Genomic DNA, 19,566 nt, shown 5'->3' on the forward strand with positions numbered 1-19,566 from the left:
TAAGAACCAGCATAAAGATTGTAATGAAGAAAAAAGGAAAACGGTTCAGGAGTAACGGCTGTCATCCCTGCAGCTCCCTGTGCTGCTGCTGCTGACATGAGAGAGTGAGGCCACAGAGTACAGCTCAGTATCACAACAATCAACCAGTTCATGTCCAGAAGTGATACAGCTCAGAGTGTCTCTGTTCCTACCAGAGTTAGTCCATAACCTAATCAACCTGCTACAAAAATCAGGAGATGCTAGTAAATTTAAAAGTGACAAACAGAACTCGGAAGACAAATATGCTGTGATGCAGCATTGACATAATTGTTGACATGTATGTTGCATCGCCACTCATCAGCATGGTCCCTTTTCCACCATTGCAAATGTGCATCATTCTCAGATTATGAAACTGTAAATACAGTAGTGGATGCAAAAAGCCTGCTTTTCACTGATATTTTCATGTCCCTGTTCAGAGGATGTGCATGCATAAAGATAACCCCACATACGTAAAGTTTTAGAAGTTCAAGTGTTCAACACACTTAGCAGAAATATTCTAACGTTCAGGTTTATAGTACATTCAAATCCAGAAACTGAGATCCTTTTTTCTTAAAAAAATATCCCTCGCATATGACAGCAGATACTCTGTTCATCCATTCTCTTCCTAGGTCTATGCACAGTAATGTCACCAAGGTCTGTGAATTCGCCCTTCATCCACTCTGGAGTAAATGAAAGGAAAAGCAGGTCCTCCTTGCGGTATAGTCAACTAATGAGTTCAGGCCTACTGAAGTCAACAGTTATTTCACTCAAAAACTAAACTGTGAATACTGCAAAAAACACTGGAATTTCACTGAGGGCTCTTTATGTTACTTTTCACATAGCTTCTATTAATTCTTCAATGATTTTTTAAATGTGGCCAGAAATTGAATGAATAACGGGTTCAAAAGGGAATATTCATTTTATACAGACTTTCAGAAAACTATTTTTACATTCTTCTCCACAAATGGAAATGCTATGCATGACCTGAAGGCTTTCTTTTACGATCATAAATAGAACATTTCCTATTCGAATGGAACTAGAATTCCTAATGACACAACGATGTTCTATACTTTCCCTCTTTCGATATGTATCTTTGAATCACGTCTGAAAAGCGACAATATAATGCTTATAGATGTGGAATACCTTTCCTCCATTTAAAAGGAAGGCTGAATGGAAAATGATGCTTTATTTCTAGCTTTTGTCACCACTACTCCTTTGCAGTTTCAGTCTCTCACATCTCTACTGTAAGTTATACTGTCACTGACAGCAGTTTTGGCAACAGCATATTCAGCAATAAAACAATGTTTAGAAAAAATGAATTATTTTAAAAGGTTCTTAACACAAAATGAATTTGCATTTACGCTTTCTGAATTAGAAAATTGATTACACCTCAGAAATTAAAAATAAAAGAAATTAAAACTTGCTTTTAAAAAAGCCCTATTACACTATACTTACACTAGATACACTAGACTTTGTTCAGGTATCTATGTATTTTGTAAATCATGAAGAAGCTAATTTTCTAGGATTGTAATGATATGCAGCTAAGAGATGAGAACTTCATTGTTAAATTGCATAGCCCAGTATAAACTTTCTGGCTAACACTGAAAAAGTAATTATTGAGAGGCAATTCTGCATTTTATGTGCACTAAAATATTAACTTCAAATTTATTAAAGCCTAAAATATCAAAAACTGAAACAAATATTCCAGTACCCTCACATTAACTTCAACCCAGACTAAGCTCTGTGGTTGTATCTGTATAACCACAGAACATACTAAATTATCCTAAACAGCTGTAATGAAACTCTCTTCCTGAACAGAGTAGGTGCCTGCCATAACCGATAAAAAAAGGAAAATTATGAGCTTTGTTATAGTGCCATGTGTGCAGGGAAAAGCACCCTGACCCTCTACACAGAAGGCAGTCACAGTAAAGCCGTCTGTGTGCTCTGAAGCCTTTGCCAGATATAACACTGATTGTCCTTCAACGGGTGAGATAGACACGTCCTTCTGCAAATATCCAGTGAAAATATGCTCTCTCCAGTGCTGCCCATCAAACTCTACAGTCTGAGAGTCCATCACAATCCTCAGCACCTTAAAGCTTTGGTACTTCAAGCATACAGCGTTGTATGATATGTTTTCTCTCCTCTCGGGACAGCTCTGGGTCTGGGAATAGTTAATTACCTTCAGATTTGTCCAAAGTTGGAGCCCTGGCACATTCTTTCCTAGAAAGAGATTAAAATTATTTAGTTGTCAGTTCTATTCATCTCCATATTGACAACAACGAGTGTGCTGTGCCTGCTGAGGCGTGCACCGCTCACAAAGTACTCCAGCCTGTGAAGTACTCGGCTCAACCGGGAAGACAATTCACAGAGCACAACAAGAAACCGCTCGTTCACGTACATCAAAGTGATTTGGTTTTCTAATAGGGAATGAATCAATCATAACAAACTCAGTCTCACATCAGTTTTGGTTCAATTAAATATTTTTAGGGGAAAATACATGATCAAACACAGAATCAACATCGTATCTGGGGATCGTTGATGGACACCATGTATTTATTCCGGCTACTGGGCCCCTTTTAATGTTTTAACATTTAACACCATTTGTCTTGGTGACCATTTTGTGTCTAGAATCTGAATTACTGGATTAGCACAAATCAGCTGGAATCTTCCCTCACTTTTCACATCCTGCCAGCTTTCTGCGCTCTTCTGAAGCAAGGTCTTTCTCTGTCAAACTTTGTAGACCAAGTTTCCAAGGCCATCCAATCCTCATGGCCTTGGATTCTGAGAAAAATACTGTCCTGCAATTGATTTTGGACACTTACCCTGAGGGATTTCGAATCTCTCCTACCAAAAAGCTGTGGTTACTTCTTGTGACAGTTTTTCTCAGCTTCCCTGACTCACTTTGGGATACAACTCAGGAGTCAATACTCCTCCCACATGACCTTGCAAGAATTCTCCTGGCATGTTAGCATGTTTCATGTTTAGTCTATGGAGAAATAAGTTAGATAAAGTTCATTAAAGCACATTCAGTACTTTAGCACTCTGCACACAGATCTCACTGACCTCAATGGGAGATAAAACTAAGTTCCTGACAGGATTGCACTCTGTAAAACAATTCATCAGAAAGTCTGTCATGAGTCAAGGTGTGTGTGTGAGATCTGAGTAAATTACAAATTCTCTGCTAAGTTTCCCTCTGGCAAGCTTAGACAACACCAAACACCTTCTCCTTACAGTTGTGCGGGATGGAACATTGCAAGGTTGCTGCTTGAAGGCTTTTCCAAGTTAATATGTAGATTTCAAAGAGGAAATTCAGCTGGGAATTTAAAAGCAGAAGCAAAAGTGCAGAGACTTTGGGACATTCCTGAATTTAATGGGGAAAAGTCCCTTCCAGTTCCTGGAAACACATTTCTCCTCTTACTGGAGTAAATTCAGAGGGGAAAAAACCTCCTACAAAAAACAAACCACAAACCAGTCCTTCTCCAGCATGCACAATCATGGTTACTACATACAGAACTGGGAAGTGCTTAGTGTTACGAGGCATGCTGCATCTCAGCAACCTTAAGGCACTTGTACCTCTGCTACTTCAGGGTATGTTAGAAGGTAGTTTAATCAGTCCCTAGTCACTTTTGTTTCAAGCAGCATCCTAATATGAAAGGGTTTATTCAAGAAATTGAGACATTGCATTAGCTGTGTGGTGAAATGAGATGCTTTCAGAACACAACGTTCCAGAACCACTCGACTTAGCTGATTGTGAGGACTCGCACAGCACACTCATCTTGAAGCAGACACGGCTTCTCATGACATCTTGTGGCAGCGTGACAAGCTGACAGGGGTTTTGTTTTCACAAGATGTAATTTAAGATGTTGCAAAACAGTGATATTACAGAAAATCAAACACAGAACAAAAAGTACCAACTTATAATCAAATTAAGCTGAACAGACTAGCAACACTTTTTTAAGTCAGAAAAATTCACCATAAAAATATTTAAAGACACAAAGTATAAAACAATAAGACCACTATTTTAAAGTAATAAAGTCAGAGAACTGAAACAAGTTCAGTCTGAAGCAATTCGAACTGCATGTGAGCTACAGATCTAAAGACAAGTATGTATTATTAATACTTAATATATTCTTACCTATTCTAACTAGAAAATCAGAATCTCCTTTTCAAATTGTGGCTTGCGGGGAGAGATTGGTACAGAAAGGAAAAGCTTCATTGTCCAGAAACTGAATTACAAACTGACTCAATTAGGCTAATCTGTGCTGATTTTTATGTTGCATGTAACTGAAGAAATATCAAAATGGCAAATTTTATTTCCCATTTGTTTTCAAACTGTGTTCTGAGAAAAAATGTCTTTTAATTACACCTGAAATAACACAAATTGTGGTTCAATACTGTCCTAATTGAAAAACATCAGTCCCAAAGGAATCAATAAATGGCCCACCTTGAAAAGGAAATCAGAGGTGGCTCTAATTAAATAAAATTAAACCCAACAAAATTACTTAAGATATAGTCTTATTTTCAAAAACATATTCCTCAAGGCACTCAAGAAAGCTGTTTTCCCAGCTATTAACTGAGTAATGCTTAATTCACACTATTTTTTGATGGAAGGTATTTCAGTTTCTCTCTATACACCTTGGTGTCTGAAATCCTGACTCAACCCCTCATACAGCTTCTAGAACAGCGGTAGATTTTCCTGTCAGGGATAAGCAACTGGCTTTGTCTAGACTTTGCTGGAGGATAACAGAACAAATCACAAGCAGGTTTTACATACTCAGAGATGAGCACTGGTGAACAAAGAGAAAGCTTCTGGGAGGAACATTCAACCAGAACTGCTGCTCTTACCGAACAATCAAGAAGGGGTTTTCAAAAGCAAATGTCTGCTGTAGCAAATAAAATCCTACACCAGGAATAACTCATATTTGGCCTTCAAATGTGGAAAAAAAAAAATCTACATTTTATTCAGGTCATGCACTCTTAGATTACTGCTTCAGCCAAATTTAGCCACAGCACAAAGGTGCAATGAACTACCAAGACTCTCCATTCTGCAGAGGGATTCACGTGAAAAGCTGTTCCATGCAGTCCTATTCCCAATAAGAGGCACCCTCTGGAAATGCAGGCGAAGGTGCTCCTGGGAAGGAAATGAAAAAGGAAAGTTTTAAACATAGTCTTTACTCAACTGTTCCCTAGCTGTATCATAGTACAGCAGTACCATCAGACTAGTGGAAGACTTAAGCAAAGGTGCCTGCAACTGCTCTGGAAGGTATTAATATGAAGCAAATAACATCAGTCCTGCACGGAAAGAATTCATTCCAGTAGATCCCTACTTTGTTCTTAAGATATTTATGATTATTTTGTAAAAATGGTTTAAAAGATCTGATCTATATCCTGCAAGTACTGCTCATCTTTCCAAAGCATGTGTGAGAAGTGTATTTGTGGGTCTTCCTTACACTCACGTTACTGTATCATAATACATTAGCACAGTTAGGAAAGACAGTCTTGTCAGTGCTAGGCTTGAGGAGACCGAGAGGCTCAACTCCTCATCCACCACAGGCTGGCCACACACAGCATAAGCCCCCTTATGCCTCAGATCAAAAATTTTTAGGATTAAAAAAGGGTACTTTCCCACAGAGATACTCTGAAGCAATAGACATTAAAGTCTGCAAAGTGCCTGACGGACTACTGTAACTCCACAGAAACAAACCTCGCCTACTGTCTTGTCAAGTTGCACACATTTACTTTGTGTGTAGTACAGAACTTTATTTCATAACCTGCTAGAGACTGGAAAACAGATTTTTGGCAGAAGGGGATTTGCTGGCAGTTACACAAAATATAATTAATGGGAGGTTGTGAAGCGTGGATTGAGCATCTGAGAGTCAAGCCCTCCTTTAATATCACAGGTGTGCTTTTGGCAAAATCTGAAGAGATTGCTGGGGGCAGGGAGAGAAGTCACCGCAGACACAGCATATCGCATATCACAATATCCAGTATAAAAGACAACTAAGCTGTTGCTAAACAGAGAAACAGCGATGGGCTACAAACCCACAAATCCTGATCTCTAGTTGCCTCCACTCTGAAAAATAGTCTACAGATGAAAATGGTTTTTGTCCATTTTTACAACACAAACCGAAGCAAAATCTTGAGACAGTATGACACGCAGCATGCTGCACAAAACAGCTTTCAGCAACCATCTTCACTATGTCAGAATATAAAAGCATACTAATTTTGTAGTCACTAGAGGGAGCCATCTGGCATTTTACTTGTGCTGCTCCTCGAGTGTTTGAAACTCAAATTCCATGGCTCTGCTAAAGGGAAAGATTACTTGCGTCAGATCTAAACACACTAACTAGTAAGTGTTGCAAAGAAGAGTTTGGCTACCTATTTATCTTTTTTTTTTCTGTAAGGAACCCTAATAGATGCTCAAATAACCTTCAGGTAGAAGCTAAAATAATCTTGGAGAATATTACTTCACTGAAGTGAAGTACATCTTTGTCTTTGAAAGCAGGTTGGGAAGCAGAGTGGCAGGAAGGTAATCTTCATAAACTGTGGAACCCTGACACAAGAATGGATTTCTCCTGCTTTTGGAAAGCAGTTTCTGAAGGTCAGCAAACTTTCTTCTTCATGTAACTATCTTCAAATGACAGGGACGTAATATACCCTTTCTACCTTTGTGGTGCAGACATTAGGTGAAGTTATAGTAATGCACATATACATTATGCATTAATGTCTTAACATACAAATACTGTATTTTTATGGATTCTCCAGACCTAGATCATTTGCCCAGAAATTAGAATGGAACATAGAAGACTCTGCTCAATCCTGATCTACAATGTGCTATAGAAAATAAAATATAACAGTGAAGCATTAAGAAAGCAGGACCTGCAGAAGACCTCTCTGAGCCAAGCTTAGAGTAAATTATATATGTAGGTGATAATGCAAGACTTTTGTGATCCATTCTTCTCTCAAATTCTGTTTTCTAGAATTGATGATGACTAGTTATGTCTATAATGGGACACTATACTGGGAACTTCAGATGCCTGAAGTACAGAGTCCTAATTTTGTGTGTACATATCCTTTATGGGCTGTACAAGGCTCTGGAATAGACAAGATCATGACCAATTTGCTTAACTTAAACTTCTGTGGTGTCTCCTTGTGCAGTGCTGATGGGTGTGTCTGGAGGCGGAAGAAAGAAGTAAGCTCTCTTAATTTCCATAGTTCAATCAGTTTAAAGTCTGAAAATGAACCTTGAAGGAGGTTTATGCTAGAAGCCTTTTACGTCAGCATAAAAATGATAAATTAATTCTTAAAAATCGAGTAGATGACCCCCAAAAAGAAACTGTCCCTATCTTTTACTATGGCTTCTCATCCAGCCTGGATAGAACACAGGTTTTCGACAAAGGAGCAAGGCCTGCTTTCAGTTTGCACCATTACTGAAACCTTGGAATACAAACACAGCCAACCTTGAATAACCTTCCTCTGTCTACATAGGGCGAAAAAAGAGATGAAGCAGTAATGCAGGTAACGCCTGCCAGTCACAACTGGGAATCAACACTGGTCTTAGCCAGACAAGGGCAGGGAGACCTCCTCCCCCAAGCCATGAGAAACATTTATACCATCTAGTTATCCCAAATGGGAGAGCAGAAGAGTTGTATGCATTACTATAGAGCAGTTCTGAGCATATCCAATCCCTTGTGCAAAAGCTTACTTAGACAGAAATAGGCAGGAGACATATGAAAGCAGAAAATTAATAAATTAGGCCATTACTTCCCAAACATGATAGATGTTTGAAGCCCAGGACACTTCTCTCTGCAGTCTTCACCAATTTTTTGGTACTTCACCTGCAGTTGTATCAGGCCCTACACTTACCTGAAAGTACCAAATATATTCAGCTAGAAGCAGAAATCCCAGAGACTGCAAAGAAAAATGCCCACTCTAATTCTTCTTCATTTATATGCTGTAGCGTAAGGTACAATTTGTGCTTTAGAAACTCAAATGGACAAGAGTTTATTACATGTTCTGTCCCCGTGGACTGCTTTCGACTAGTGTTGTCTTTGACTGTACAGATGAAAGCCTTTGTACAAACCATGTCGATTTTAATAGAGTTCTTCATCAATTTTTACCTTCACAAGAAGCCTAATCTGACAAGATACGGAAGATGTGATGCCAGGTATTAGCTTAAATACTTTAATAATTTTGTCTTTCAGAATCGTCTGTGTAGAGAGAACCATTACATTAACACCAATGCTGGTTGCGCTGGCACCAACCTGAGCAGGAACTTTGCTGCCGCACAGGGTAGTAAGTAACCTGACTAATATAAAGACCACCTTGAAACTAGCCTGCGGGGGTACATAGGTAATAGGGAGTATTTTGTCAGCCATTGAAAATGAAGGCCTTTAATGCTCCACTTTACACTCTCCTGATTTTACACTGTAATACAAAGACTCAAATGCTGTGAATACAAACCTTATTTGCAGTTATTAGTGCCAAAGAGAGGCATGTAAATCAACCGACCGTGAGCCTGCACAAGACTGACGCTCTCGCTGCCTTAATTTGTAACAGCTTCTCTTCCATCAAGGCATAGGTAAGCTTCCACTCGTATTCTTAGCTGCTGTATTTCTTTATGGATACAATCCCATAAAAGTACCTAATTACGACGAACAAGTATTTAGAAAAGCTAATACAGAGCTTAAACTTCTATGAAAGTGTATATAATCATAATGAACTGGCATGTCAAAAAATCACAGGAGATCCTATACTTCCAAGAGAACCTAATCACAATGAACTGGCATGTAAGAAAGCTAAAGAAGCCCCCCCGTAAAGTTTTAAAGACTTAATTCTGTTACTTTTGTTAAGCGCTAGCTTCAGCAGAGCCATGACCGATTTCAACTAGGGAAGGCAAAAAATCAAACCATGTTCAATCAATTTCCTCTATATGCTCTGTTGAGATACTAAGACTTCACATGATCTATCATGTGCTTTTAAATCCCATTTTGATTGAAACTTTCTCAAAATAGAAAATCTAACTTTAATCCATGCCCATTGCACGTATGCAGCAAAAGACAGTGATAGTTTTGAGGGAAAATCTTATCACCTCCGTTTCATTTGAGAATGACTGTCTTGCAGCACTTAAAATAAAAAATAATTTTCAATCTCATTTTTATAAGGAAGTGCACCTTGAAAACTACTTCTTACACACCAAAGACTTTCACTTCAATATCAGTAAATAATTTAATTTCTGTTCTGTAATCCCAAAAGTACCAGAATGAAGAGCATTAACTAAACATCTTTCAGCATCCAGTTAAGAACTAAACAAGACTGAAAATCCAGTCAAAGGGAAGGAATATTCACTCTCTCCATCTTAAAAGACACTAGAATAAAGGACGTAGACAAGAATCTGAATATAGCTCCTTTCTCTCACTGATTCTGTTAAAAAAAAAACCAATCCATTTTCATGTTGCAGCTTTATTTGAAAGTGACTTAGAGTTTTGGTAACACAATTTTTTATACAAAATTGATACAACAAAAAATAAACTTCAGAGGTTTCCTAGAGCAGATTACAGGTTGTAAACTCATAATCCAATGTACTATATAGGAAAAGGTAACGTTGTTCAAAGTCTTGTTTGCAAACCAGCACCAAGTGATACTGAAAATCTAGCTTTATTCTATGTGCCAAAAAAAACCAAAGCCCACACAAAACCTCGCTTCCTAAGTAAGCAAAGTCTCATTGCAGTTGTTCTACCTCACTGTATTTCCAATTTAGGGTAACAGTTGTGAGTAACTGTACACAAGAAACATATCAAGGTTTCCAACAATATCTTCAGTGAGTAAAGATCAACTTTCATGTACCTGGTATTTTAAAGATTTTTAAGGAGTCATTCACAACAAGGTATTTGGACAAAACTTTATGTTACCATTTCCAAAGAACTCAGAAGTCCATTAAAAAAAAAATCCAAAGCCCTGTAACAGTTCTTTTTAAACTATTTCATTTCAGCAGGTCAATTTCACGGATCTTGGGATCACTATTTTTATTCCTATGTCTGCCATACATCAAAATCCCATCATATAAACCAGCAGTATTAATAGGATCCAGAGCAGGGAAGGGGGGGGGGAAATCTATACAGTCCTGCAATTCTTTTACCATTCTTACCACATGCTCAGCAGAAAGTAAGGCTTCTCTCAAAACTCATCTTTTTTCATTTTTACCTTTGTCTGAAATCAAGTTTTTCAAATATAAAATCTATTTCAAGAACTTTCTCCTTATACACACAATTCTTCAAATGTCCCATTTTTGGGAGTAACTGTACAACCTGATTTCAGGCCACCCTTGTAGGCACAGGAAAGATACTGTTCCTCAAATATCAAGGCTGTAGAAAGCTACTAGGCAGGAGCAAAATATTACTACTCCACTGTGAAAATAACTGTTACTGTAATTCTTACACTTGCTGTTCTCTGTATCCTACAAAGCAAAATGGTTCTGAATCAAGGCTTGTCGTGCAATCACATTATACTTTGTAGAAGACTGCAAGGATCTGTTTTCTGGTCTCTGCTAGGCTTGCTTCTCACTTTATGATTCCCGGACTCATCAATCTGACTTGTTTTATTGTGGCCGCTCATGTATGTGTGCTAGGAACAGCACCAGTGTGAAAGGATGCTAATCCAGTAACCCCAGAAAACCTGCAACTTTAAGTCTTCCCCAGAAATTGGAAAATTTCCCTAGAAATTCCATTTCCTTTTCAGGCTCTTTGCCTTTTTCTTTCATCTCTGAAACATACACCAATCCTCCTTTATCACCGCTCTCCACCCTGTGATACCAATGTAAACAAAACCCAGTGATAGAATAATCAAGTTTTGCCAGTGAAAAAAAGCACCATACTGTTAACTCTTTGTTCCTTTTAGTACAGTTACAGCAGCATTTAGAGACCAAAGCCTCAGGCATACTATTGCTTAAAACCTTGCTCCCAGGTCCTCCCTGTTAATGTACTCTGCAATGCTTTGGATCCTGGTATTAAAACGGAAGAGACATTGAACATACTATGTGATCACAGGAATGCGGATAGTAGTTTCTGTGAATTTCTAGCTACATAAATTTGTGTGCAACAGACCTACTTTGTGCCTGGTAACATTTACAATGCAGATTTAGTTCTCCTGTGAGGCTGATGAGTCATTCACTATTCACTGGCATTGAACAGTTTTGCCATAGCCACCTCTTCCAGCATCATAGTCTTGCCGATATTCATCTCGAACCTTACAAAGGAGGAAAAAAGGGAAGTCCAGTAAAGACAAAGAAAAACAATTTCTCAAAAACTATTACACCATCAGAATATAGGCAAACTGAGTTCACAAGATGTAAGTGGCCACAAGGAGCCGACTGACAAAACAAAAAGGCAAAGGGCATCATGCAGAAACCCAGTACACAGCATAAAATAACTTTCTTTTTAATAATGTCCAGGGGGACTCTTTAACCAAGACAGCCAAAGTGAGGATGGTTAGCCTCGTGCTTCAGCAGTAAAAGCACCTGCTACCTACTCAACTTTAGGTAAGCTAAGTGCTGTCCTTTGTGTTCTTGACAGCCTTACGTTTCCTGGGCTTATTTATAAGCATTATCTCCCCAAGCAGCCAAGAAGTTTCTGAAAGTACTTTCAGTGAAATATATGAAAAAGTTATTTATTCTTAGTGGATAACATCATCACTGATGTCTCACAGACTAACGTACAATGCTATCTTAAAACAATAATTTGTAAGTTGTAATTTCTGAGTGTGTTCATTCAAAAAGCAGTAATTTGGCAAAGTCACCAGTGCCTTAAAAACTAGACTGTACAACAACGTACCTGGCCTCCTGATCTTCCACGACCATACTGCCTACCCTCCTTAAATCCTGCATCCCAGTCTGTCCTTATGATCCTATCATCAAGTCTGGTTCCATTGATGTATCGCATTGCATTTTCAGCATCTCCTCTTGCATAATACCTTAGGAATAGATTAATGAAAAAAAACGGGCTTCTATTTTCAACAGATGGAAAAAAGAACAATATCAAATGGAATACAAACCCAAGTATTTGCTTGAATCAGGTTCCTGCTCGGTTACGTTTAAAAACTACTGCTTTTATGAAGCTATGTGGGCTGAGAAAACTGCTAGTGAAACAGAACAACGTGCAGGAATTCAAGCATGTTAAAAACACATATATTGGGTCAAGTTCTTTAACGACACTCAGCCTTAAAAGCATAAAGCTCTACTATTAAAGAAAGAACGAGAAGCCCCATGCATGCTCCGTTCATGCTGCAAACCTTCACCATTTCGGTGAGTTTGTTGGAACCAGTAACAGAATGATCTTCAAAGGGACTTGCATGTAATGAGTCAACACGTGACAGGGATGCAAAATACCAACAGAAACTTTACGCGTATGCTTGTATGAAAAGAAACACTTCTTTACTCGGCCGCTGAGAATGTGCTTTTACTGCAGAAGCCAACTATCTAAAAAGTGTCTGGCTTAAAGTATCAGAGTGAAAGCAACCTAATAACCCCCACTCGACGTGCAGTGTAAGTTTGCCCTCTCTCGCCCAGGACTCCCACAGATACTTTAGCAACCAAATAATTTTATCCTCGGATCATTTTCCCGTGACTCAGAGCCTGCATTTCAGTTCACCCACGCCCTGGCCGCTCCTGCCCACCGCTGCGGCGGCCTGCGGGCGGCACAACCAGCCGCCGCCCAGCACGGGTCCCGCTCCCCCCGCCCGGCTCCAGCGGCGCGGGGCAGCAGGGCCGGGCCCGCAGAAGGATACTCCACGAAGCAGAAGCCGCAGGCGGTTTTCTTCACTTTGTCCAGCCCCATGATGACCTTCTTGATGTCGCCGCTCTTGCCGAAGAGCTCGTGGATCTGCTCCTCCGTGGTGTAGAAGGAGAGGTTCCCCACGTACAGCGTGCAGCTCTTCCTCAGCAGCCGCTCCTGGTCGTACCGCGTCCCCTGAGCCGCAACGACAGCGTTACCCCACGGCGGGCCCGGGCTCGGCCCCGGCCCAGGCGGACAGCGCGGCCCCCGCCCCCGGCAGCAGCGGCGGCGCCCCGCTCACCCGGAAGTGCTGGTCCCGGTACTGGCTGAGGTCAGCGTAGGAGTCGCTGCGCAGGATGCTCAGCGTCCCGCCGGAGCACATGGCGGCGCGGCCCGGCCGCCCCTCAGCGCCTTCCCGCCCCTCAGCGCCCCCGCGCACGCGACCTGCGGCCGCCGGGCGGGCAGCCAATGGCGAGGCGGGCCCCGGCCCTCGCGAGAGCGGGCGGGGCGCGGGAGCGGCTCTCGCGAGAGCGGGCGGGGCGCGGCTCTCGCGAGAGCGGGCGCAGGATGGTGCTGCGGCGGGTGCTGTTCGCGCTCCTCAGCAACCCGCGGCTGATCGAGAAACTCTCCGAGTCGCGGCCCATCCGCGCCGCCGCCCGCCTCACCGCCGCCGCCATCACCCGCGGGCAGCTCGGCGCCCGGCAGGCGGCGCGGGGCCTGGGACCCCGGCTGCTCCGCCTGCGCGACGCCTTCCTCGGGGAGCTCAAGGACGGCGCCCGGGCGCGGGGCTGGCCGTGGCCCCCCGGGCGCGGGCCGGGCCGGAGCGGCCGCCCCGGAGCCGCGCCCTGACCGCCGCGCCGAGGGGGAGGCAGCTGCGGAGCCGCAGCCAGTGCAGGATCCCACCAGGGAGGAGGAGGAAACCGCCACCGCTTCCCTGCGCCAAGCGCAGGAGGACGAGTGCGTTAGAGCCGGCGGGTGAACGGGCCCGGGGCCTTGGTGACGGGCTCTTGGCGGCAGCCGGACCCCATCAGCCTCTCCTGAACCGGGCACGGTGCACGGGCGCGCAGCGCCAGCCACGGAGGACCCCAGCGTTACCCCGGCCTGCCTAACGCGGATCCCGAGCTGCGGACTTGGGCTGCTTTCCCATAGCCTATCGCCATGAGCGGTTCCTGAGTCCAGGCATGAACACGTGAAGCATGCTGCTTATTGGTGTGATGGATTTTCATTTCAAAGTCAGTTTACATTTTCCACAGTACTCAGTAACAGGCAGAAGGCAGACTCACATTAAACATCGTCCAGAATACTGTCAAGATTGTCACTTTAAGTGCTTGATAAGAAACTTGAAATAAAAACAAATTTCTCACCGGAGTTCCGTAACAATTTCTGTCTATACAACAGTAATATTCTACATTTACATTGCAACTTCAGTACAAAAAGAGCTCTAAATGTCGATGGTGATGGATAAGATAATCGCCTATTTTACAGGTAGGTAAAAGAGATTCAATAGCTATCCTAAAAGCACACCTCAAGTCTATGGTAGCAAGAAGGGTTTCGGGGAAAAAAAAGACCAATAGAGCCATCCTAACTATAAATACGGAAAAAGATGTATTCATCATATGTGATGCACAGGGCTGGTTACAGAAGTTGCTGTATCTAACAACATGTGAGACTGAAGTAGTTAACCTTCCTTAATATCATGTTTCTCTATTTAGTCCAGCTGACTAGACGCTTAGTTAATTGGGGAGGATGATTTCCATTCTTTGTATCACTCCAGGTGAAAACTTTGCAAATTACGTGAGATAGAGTTTCCAGCATTGCTGGTAAAATTAAACCTCCCACCAACAAAGACTTAGGTGTGCCTGGATGGAAAAACTGGATCTATAGTGTAAATGATAAAGGTCTAGCTGGTGAGACAAAAGCAGTGTATTTTCAGTCTGAATTAGTATTTGCAGTCCAGGTTCTCTTCCTGGCTCTATCACAGGTTACCTGTGCAGGGGAGAAGTCATTGTGCCATGGGAATGGTGCTCCATCACATCCCTGAAGAGTTTCAAGATCTACCCTTGAGATTGCCAGAGATCATAAGTTTTATGAAAATAATTTTCAAAATTTAAAAGAAGCTGTTTAAGCAAGCTGAAAACAGTAAGCAGGACATGGAACACCAGCTGTGGCACATGGCTATTGTCCCAATGGAAGAGAGCAAAAAGGAAATTAACTTCGAAAATACATTTGGTGTCATGATGCTTTCATAACTACTTCCACCACTTCATGAGTCATCAGTACAAACATACATGCACCCCCTCTCCCCCTCCCTCCCCCTGAAACATGCACCTTTCATTTACAGGCCTGTCAATAATGAAGGATGAAGGATGTGGGATGAACATGTAGGGGAAACTTAACACAAAATGCTTTACAAGACAGCGAGAGCTGTGTTCCTTAAAAATCTAGATCATACGTTTAGTTTTGAAGATACAGGCAAATCCTTCACACACGGATTTTTCCTAGCTTCCCTTTAGAGCCTGGCATCAACCTGTTGAAAAACTGGCTCATAAGACCTTATGTAAAGCTGTGTGCATGAAGAACTGCAAAAAGCATTACTGCCTTTGTGAGCAGAAAGAATTCAAGTGTCAGATGTGATTCATAGAGAGAGGCTTGACGTATAATGCATGTGCCAAATTGGTATTGCCCTCCGTGTCAGGATGTTTTGGACCCAGAAGTTCACGCAGGCAAAAATGAAAATCGTTAGTTGCGCTATCCTATTAAGCATATCCATTGTTCTCAGCTGAAGCTCAGGGTTATTTGTATCCCGCTTTAAAATCAATAGAGAGCCAGGATGTGATCTGTCATTCTCACTAAGCTGATTTGATGGGGAGCGGTTACTGAAAGGAGAGGAGGGCGCAGGGGATGTGGCTCCTCCCTTGGATCCTCACGCGCTCTCCTGCAGCAGAACTAGTGGATCTCTAACCCTGCAGTAAGCCAGTTCAGAGATCCACCTGGTCAAACGCATACAGGGAACAAATCCCTCCAAGTTACCCGTTTTCTGCGTGTGCAGCTCCTTGAACCAGCTCACCGCAGGGCCTGCTGCGCACCATTGCCAGTGCTAGAGCCACGACAGAGCGATGAAAGCTGCGAGACGTGCAGCGGGACTGCGCAAGGGAAGCACTGCCCCGTTTGCAGTAGCTAACAAGAGAGGGCCTTAATGCCATCAAAATGCAGCAGTCTCAAGCTGCTGTATGTAACACGTATGTAGTGTGTCCACAAGAATGGAACTGTGGTAAGAAACGCTGAACAGGCAAAGCTTGGATTTAGGATTTAGCACAAGTACTTACGCTGAAGCATCTTCCATATTCTAAATTAGATTCTGTCAGAGCAACGCTGGGGATTTTTCAAGACGCAACCACCCAAGACAATATTACAGTGCTGGTGCCTATATTGTGACTGCAATTTGGTCTAATGACTGAGAGGAGGCTCTGAATTTTTAAGAGCATAAAAATAAAACCTTATTGAGCCAGACCATTTTTTGGTCTGTAGTAGTAGTCCTGTAACCTCTCTCCAAGCAGCTGAGTTAATGCCTATTATCAGTAAAAATCACACAATCCACAAACCCTCTGTCAGATTACAAGAACTTTCAAAAATAAATCTCACATGGAAAGAGCTAAGCTTGAACCACATTTGGTGGGCTCTGATTTCATCCTCTCTCATCAGGAAAATTACACATGTTCATATGAAACACCACAGGGGCTGAATAACTCAAATTTTAGGCAGGTTCTATCCAGAACTGGCTATACTGGTGAGTGTAAGAGCATGAAGAAAGGGAATAAAGAGACTCAGGGGAGCTCCCAGTGCCACTGCTTGTGCTGAAGGTGGGTCTGTGAAGAGGAAGGTCTTGCAGCACCTTTGGGCAGTGCCTAAGCGAAGTGAAAAACTAACACATTGTTCTCCTAAAATCTAAAGGCTCTGCTGATCTCTCTCTAGCTGAAGGATGTATAGTCCTAACTGACTTCTCCAATTTCCACTGAATAGGAAGGGTATTTGTGGTGGGTCTTCCATTGATAAGTGTGGAAATATCAAAGTCTCGTTCAAGAACGAGACACCACACTTTGTAATTGTGGCTCTGACTGTACCAGGGATTATAACAAAAACATGACAGTCATTGCAAGTAAAATTGTTTGCTCGCTGCTCTACTGTTCGGCAGAGGGTTTCTTCTTCAGACCCAGCCATATCGATGACTTCTATATGCGTGTCTCTCTTTTTGATATTAAGCAGAGACCTAGGAGGCATGTAGGTGTGAGCAAAGAGCAGAGTATAGTGTCTTGGATGGATTGAGGACTCCGGAGAATGCACGAGTTGCTCCAAGTGAAATAAACATGGTATCAGTCCTCCCTGGTGTAAGCACCCAAACAGCAAAGCCCCGAGAACATTGAAAATAATAATGACGTGTTTCCACTTCACAGCTCTATTCTGTGATGTGCTGAACAGGACTAATGGCAAGATGAGAGGAATGAGAAACCGAGGTTCTTGGTGACTGAATAGGGAGAGAAATGCCAAAGGAACAAAATAAAACAGCAGTAATGTTGGACTGTCCTCAGAATGCACTAATAGCCCAGATGACCCACGGCAATATGATTTGACCCATATTAATTGATGGATATATTTCTTTAACATTTTAAAACCAGCACCAATGGCCAGAATATGTAAGATCCCAAAGAGCATTATTCCGTTGACTGTAAAATGTGTAACTCGTGGGTGACTTCCATGCAGTGCAAGATTATGAGGATTAAGATTATAGCTGAGAAAATTGAAAGGGGTTACTATCATTTTCTCATTTAATTGACCTATTACATCAAATAGGCTGTTCTTTTTAATGCTGTAGAGGTTGTCTAAGCCCACGGAGGTAAAATAGAAGGTGTCGGCTGTTACGAAAACAATGGCAGTGAAACATGCACATAGGACAAGCTTCAAAAAGTGGTTTATGACAGTTTTAATGCTCTTTTGAGAGTCAACAATTAAACCTGCCCAGTAAAGCAGGGGCATAAGAGCAAATGCTAAAAAGGTTGGCCTGTTGAAAAACCCAGCAGTCGTTATAATACCTACGAGAGGGCTGCTTGTAGGCTCTGCTAAGCTGCTGTCAGACTTCCTTGAGGAAACCAATACCATCAGAAGAGCAAAGAGAAGTCCTTCAAGAGTGTTGGTAAACGTTCTTGTATAAAATACCAGAGTGACATACGATCCAGCAAGAAGTACCAGCGCTTTCCACGGATCCGCTTCCCAGAAAGGAGCTAATCGATAAACACTATAGTCGAGTATGAAAGAAAACATTGTAAAGAGAAGGCGAGGCGATACAAGAAGGGTGTAGCTGTTGATGCAACTTGAACATATGTCCAGCTGCTGCAAAGACTTGATCACCCAGTAGGTAACTCCAGATGTCATTAATGGGAAAACAACTGTTCTGCAAGGAGAGCTGGAAAGGAACTCCCAAGGATAATAGACCTGTAGGTTTAAAATATCTCCTATAAAGGAAGAAAAAAAGAAAAAAAAAAACATACATACATAATACACTTTATTCAGTAATTCAGCGTTAGGGATACAACTTCATGTAAGAGGCATCACCACGCAGACAGTCCCTAAACTTTTGAGACTACTGCCAACATTGACATTTTTAGGAGCATACCATTAATCTTTACAAAGGTTTAAGAAAAAAAAGCAGTCTATTCTGGCGATACGGTTCCAGGCACCACTTAGTGTGGACAGCAGGCAGCAGAAACACAGCCACCCACAACTGCAGATCCGCTCCCACCCTGCTTGCAAGAATCGCTTTGTAACGAAAAGGGAGCACAGAGCTCGTTCAATTTTCTATGCAAATACCTGATTGTAACTTGCAGCACAGAGGGAAGGCAGTACCTCAGAACGACGGTATATGATAGATATGTGCCTATACGTTGCGCAGCACAGCTTTATATCCCCCGGGGAACCCGCGCTGCAGGGCTGCAAGGGGAAATGCACCCCTCGGGGGGGTCTCTCCACCCCGGGCGGACCGAGCGGGCGCGACCGTCCTCCTCGCGCGCCGCGGGGAGCGCTCCCGCCGCTGCCCGCTGAGGGGCCGCTGCCGGGGCCCAGCGCCCCGCCAGGCATGTGGGCACTGCGGGGCCGCCCCGCCCCTCCCGGCAGCGCCCGCCGCCTTACCTGCCATCACCTCGGGCGACTGGAAGAACTCGTCGGGGTGCAGGTAGCCGGCCTGCGGCAGCAGGCACCAGCCCGCCCGCAGCGCGGCCAGCAGCGCCCACAGCCCCTTGGCCCACATGCCGGCACCGGCCCCGCCCCGGCCCGCCAGGGGGCGCGCGCCCGCCGGCCGAGGCGCCGCAGCGGGAGCCTGGCGCGCATGCGCAGCGCCCTCCGCGCCGCCCGGCGCTGGGCAGCAGCACCTTGAATTTTAATTATTTCATAACTGATCAAAAACCACGAGTGGTGTAGAGGTAAGAAATGAGCAATCACCGCCTCTGGGGGACAGTTTGCCAAGAGGAGGTTCAGAGCACTGCATTTTCTGTTTTCTCTTGTGGAGACTATTAACACCCCGCGCCGAGAGGCCACAGCCATTTCCAAGCAGCCCAGCCCAGTCTGCCCCCCCACCCCCGCAGGGAAAATGGAATTTTCCTAGGAATGAAACAGAACGTTGCTAGGTGTATTTATGCTGCAGCCACGTGCTCATTTTACTGAGCAAGTTTGAGAATAATTTTTTTTTAACTGCTTTTCTGTAGTGTTGTATTCACAAAGATAATCCACTGTA

General features: G+C 43.0%; 2 protein-coding genes across 5 annotated transcripts; both read right to left on the reverse strand.

The window, feature by feature from the left end:
- Positions 1-1,532: 1,532 nt before the first annotated feature.
- On the reverse strand, positions 1,533-13,264 carry LOC142085871 (nuclear cap-binding protein subunit 2). Of its 4 annotated transcripts, none has more exons than XM_075158339.1 (5): positions 13,087-13,264; positions 12,799-12,980; positions 11,847-11,985; positions 5,050-5,149; positions 1,533-2,238 (listed from the first exon to the last, which is right to left on the reverse strand). In XM_075158339.1, exons 1-5 carry the CDS (start codon positions 13,165-13,167, stop codon positions 1,802-1,804), a joined length of 939 nt encoding a protein of 312 aa, XP_075014440.1. In that variant the 5' UTR covers positions 13,168-13,264; the 3' UTR covers positions 1,533-1,801. The 4 variants fall into 4 exon arrangements, 3 of the variants coding, with proteins under 3 accessions (XP_075014440.1, XP_075014441.1, XP_075014442.1); XM_075158340.1 differs by having other exon boundaries at positions 2,206-2,238; positions 4,974-5,149; XR_012674856.1 differs by lacking the exon at positions 1,533-2,238 and adding an exon at positions 11,125-11,262 and having other exon boundaries at positions 5,059-5,149; positions 13,087-13,261.
- An 831-nt stretch (positions 13,265-14,095) lies between these two features.
- On the reverse strand, positions 14,096-19,092 carry PIGZ (phosphatidylinositol glycan anchor biosynthesis class Z). The gene is made up of 2 exons (XM_075158365.1): positions 18,966-19,092; positions 14,096-18,292 (listed from the first exon to the last, which is right to left on the reverse strand). The coding sequence occupies exons 1-2, from the start codon at positions 19,081-19,083 to the stop codon at positions 16,731-16,733; spliced, it is 1,680 nt and encodes a 559-aa protein (XP_075014466.1). The 5' UTR covers positions 19,084-19,092; the 3' UTR covers positions 14,096-16,730.
- Positions 19,093-19,566: the final 474 nt, after the last annotated feature.

Source organism: Calonectris borealis, chromosome 9 (genome assembly GCF_964195595.1).
Source record: "Calonectris borealis chromosome 9, bCalBor7.hap1.2, whole genome shotgun sequence".
NCBI classification, from domain to species: Eukaryota; Metazoa; Chordata; class Aves; order Procellariiformes; family Procellariidae; genus Calonectris; species Calonectris borealis.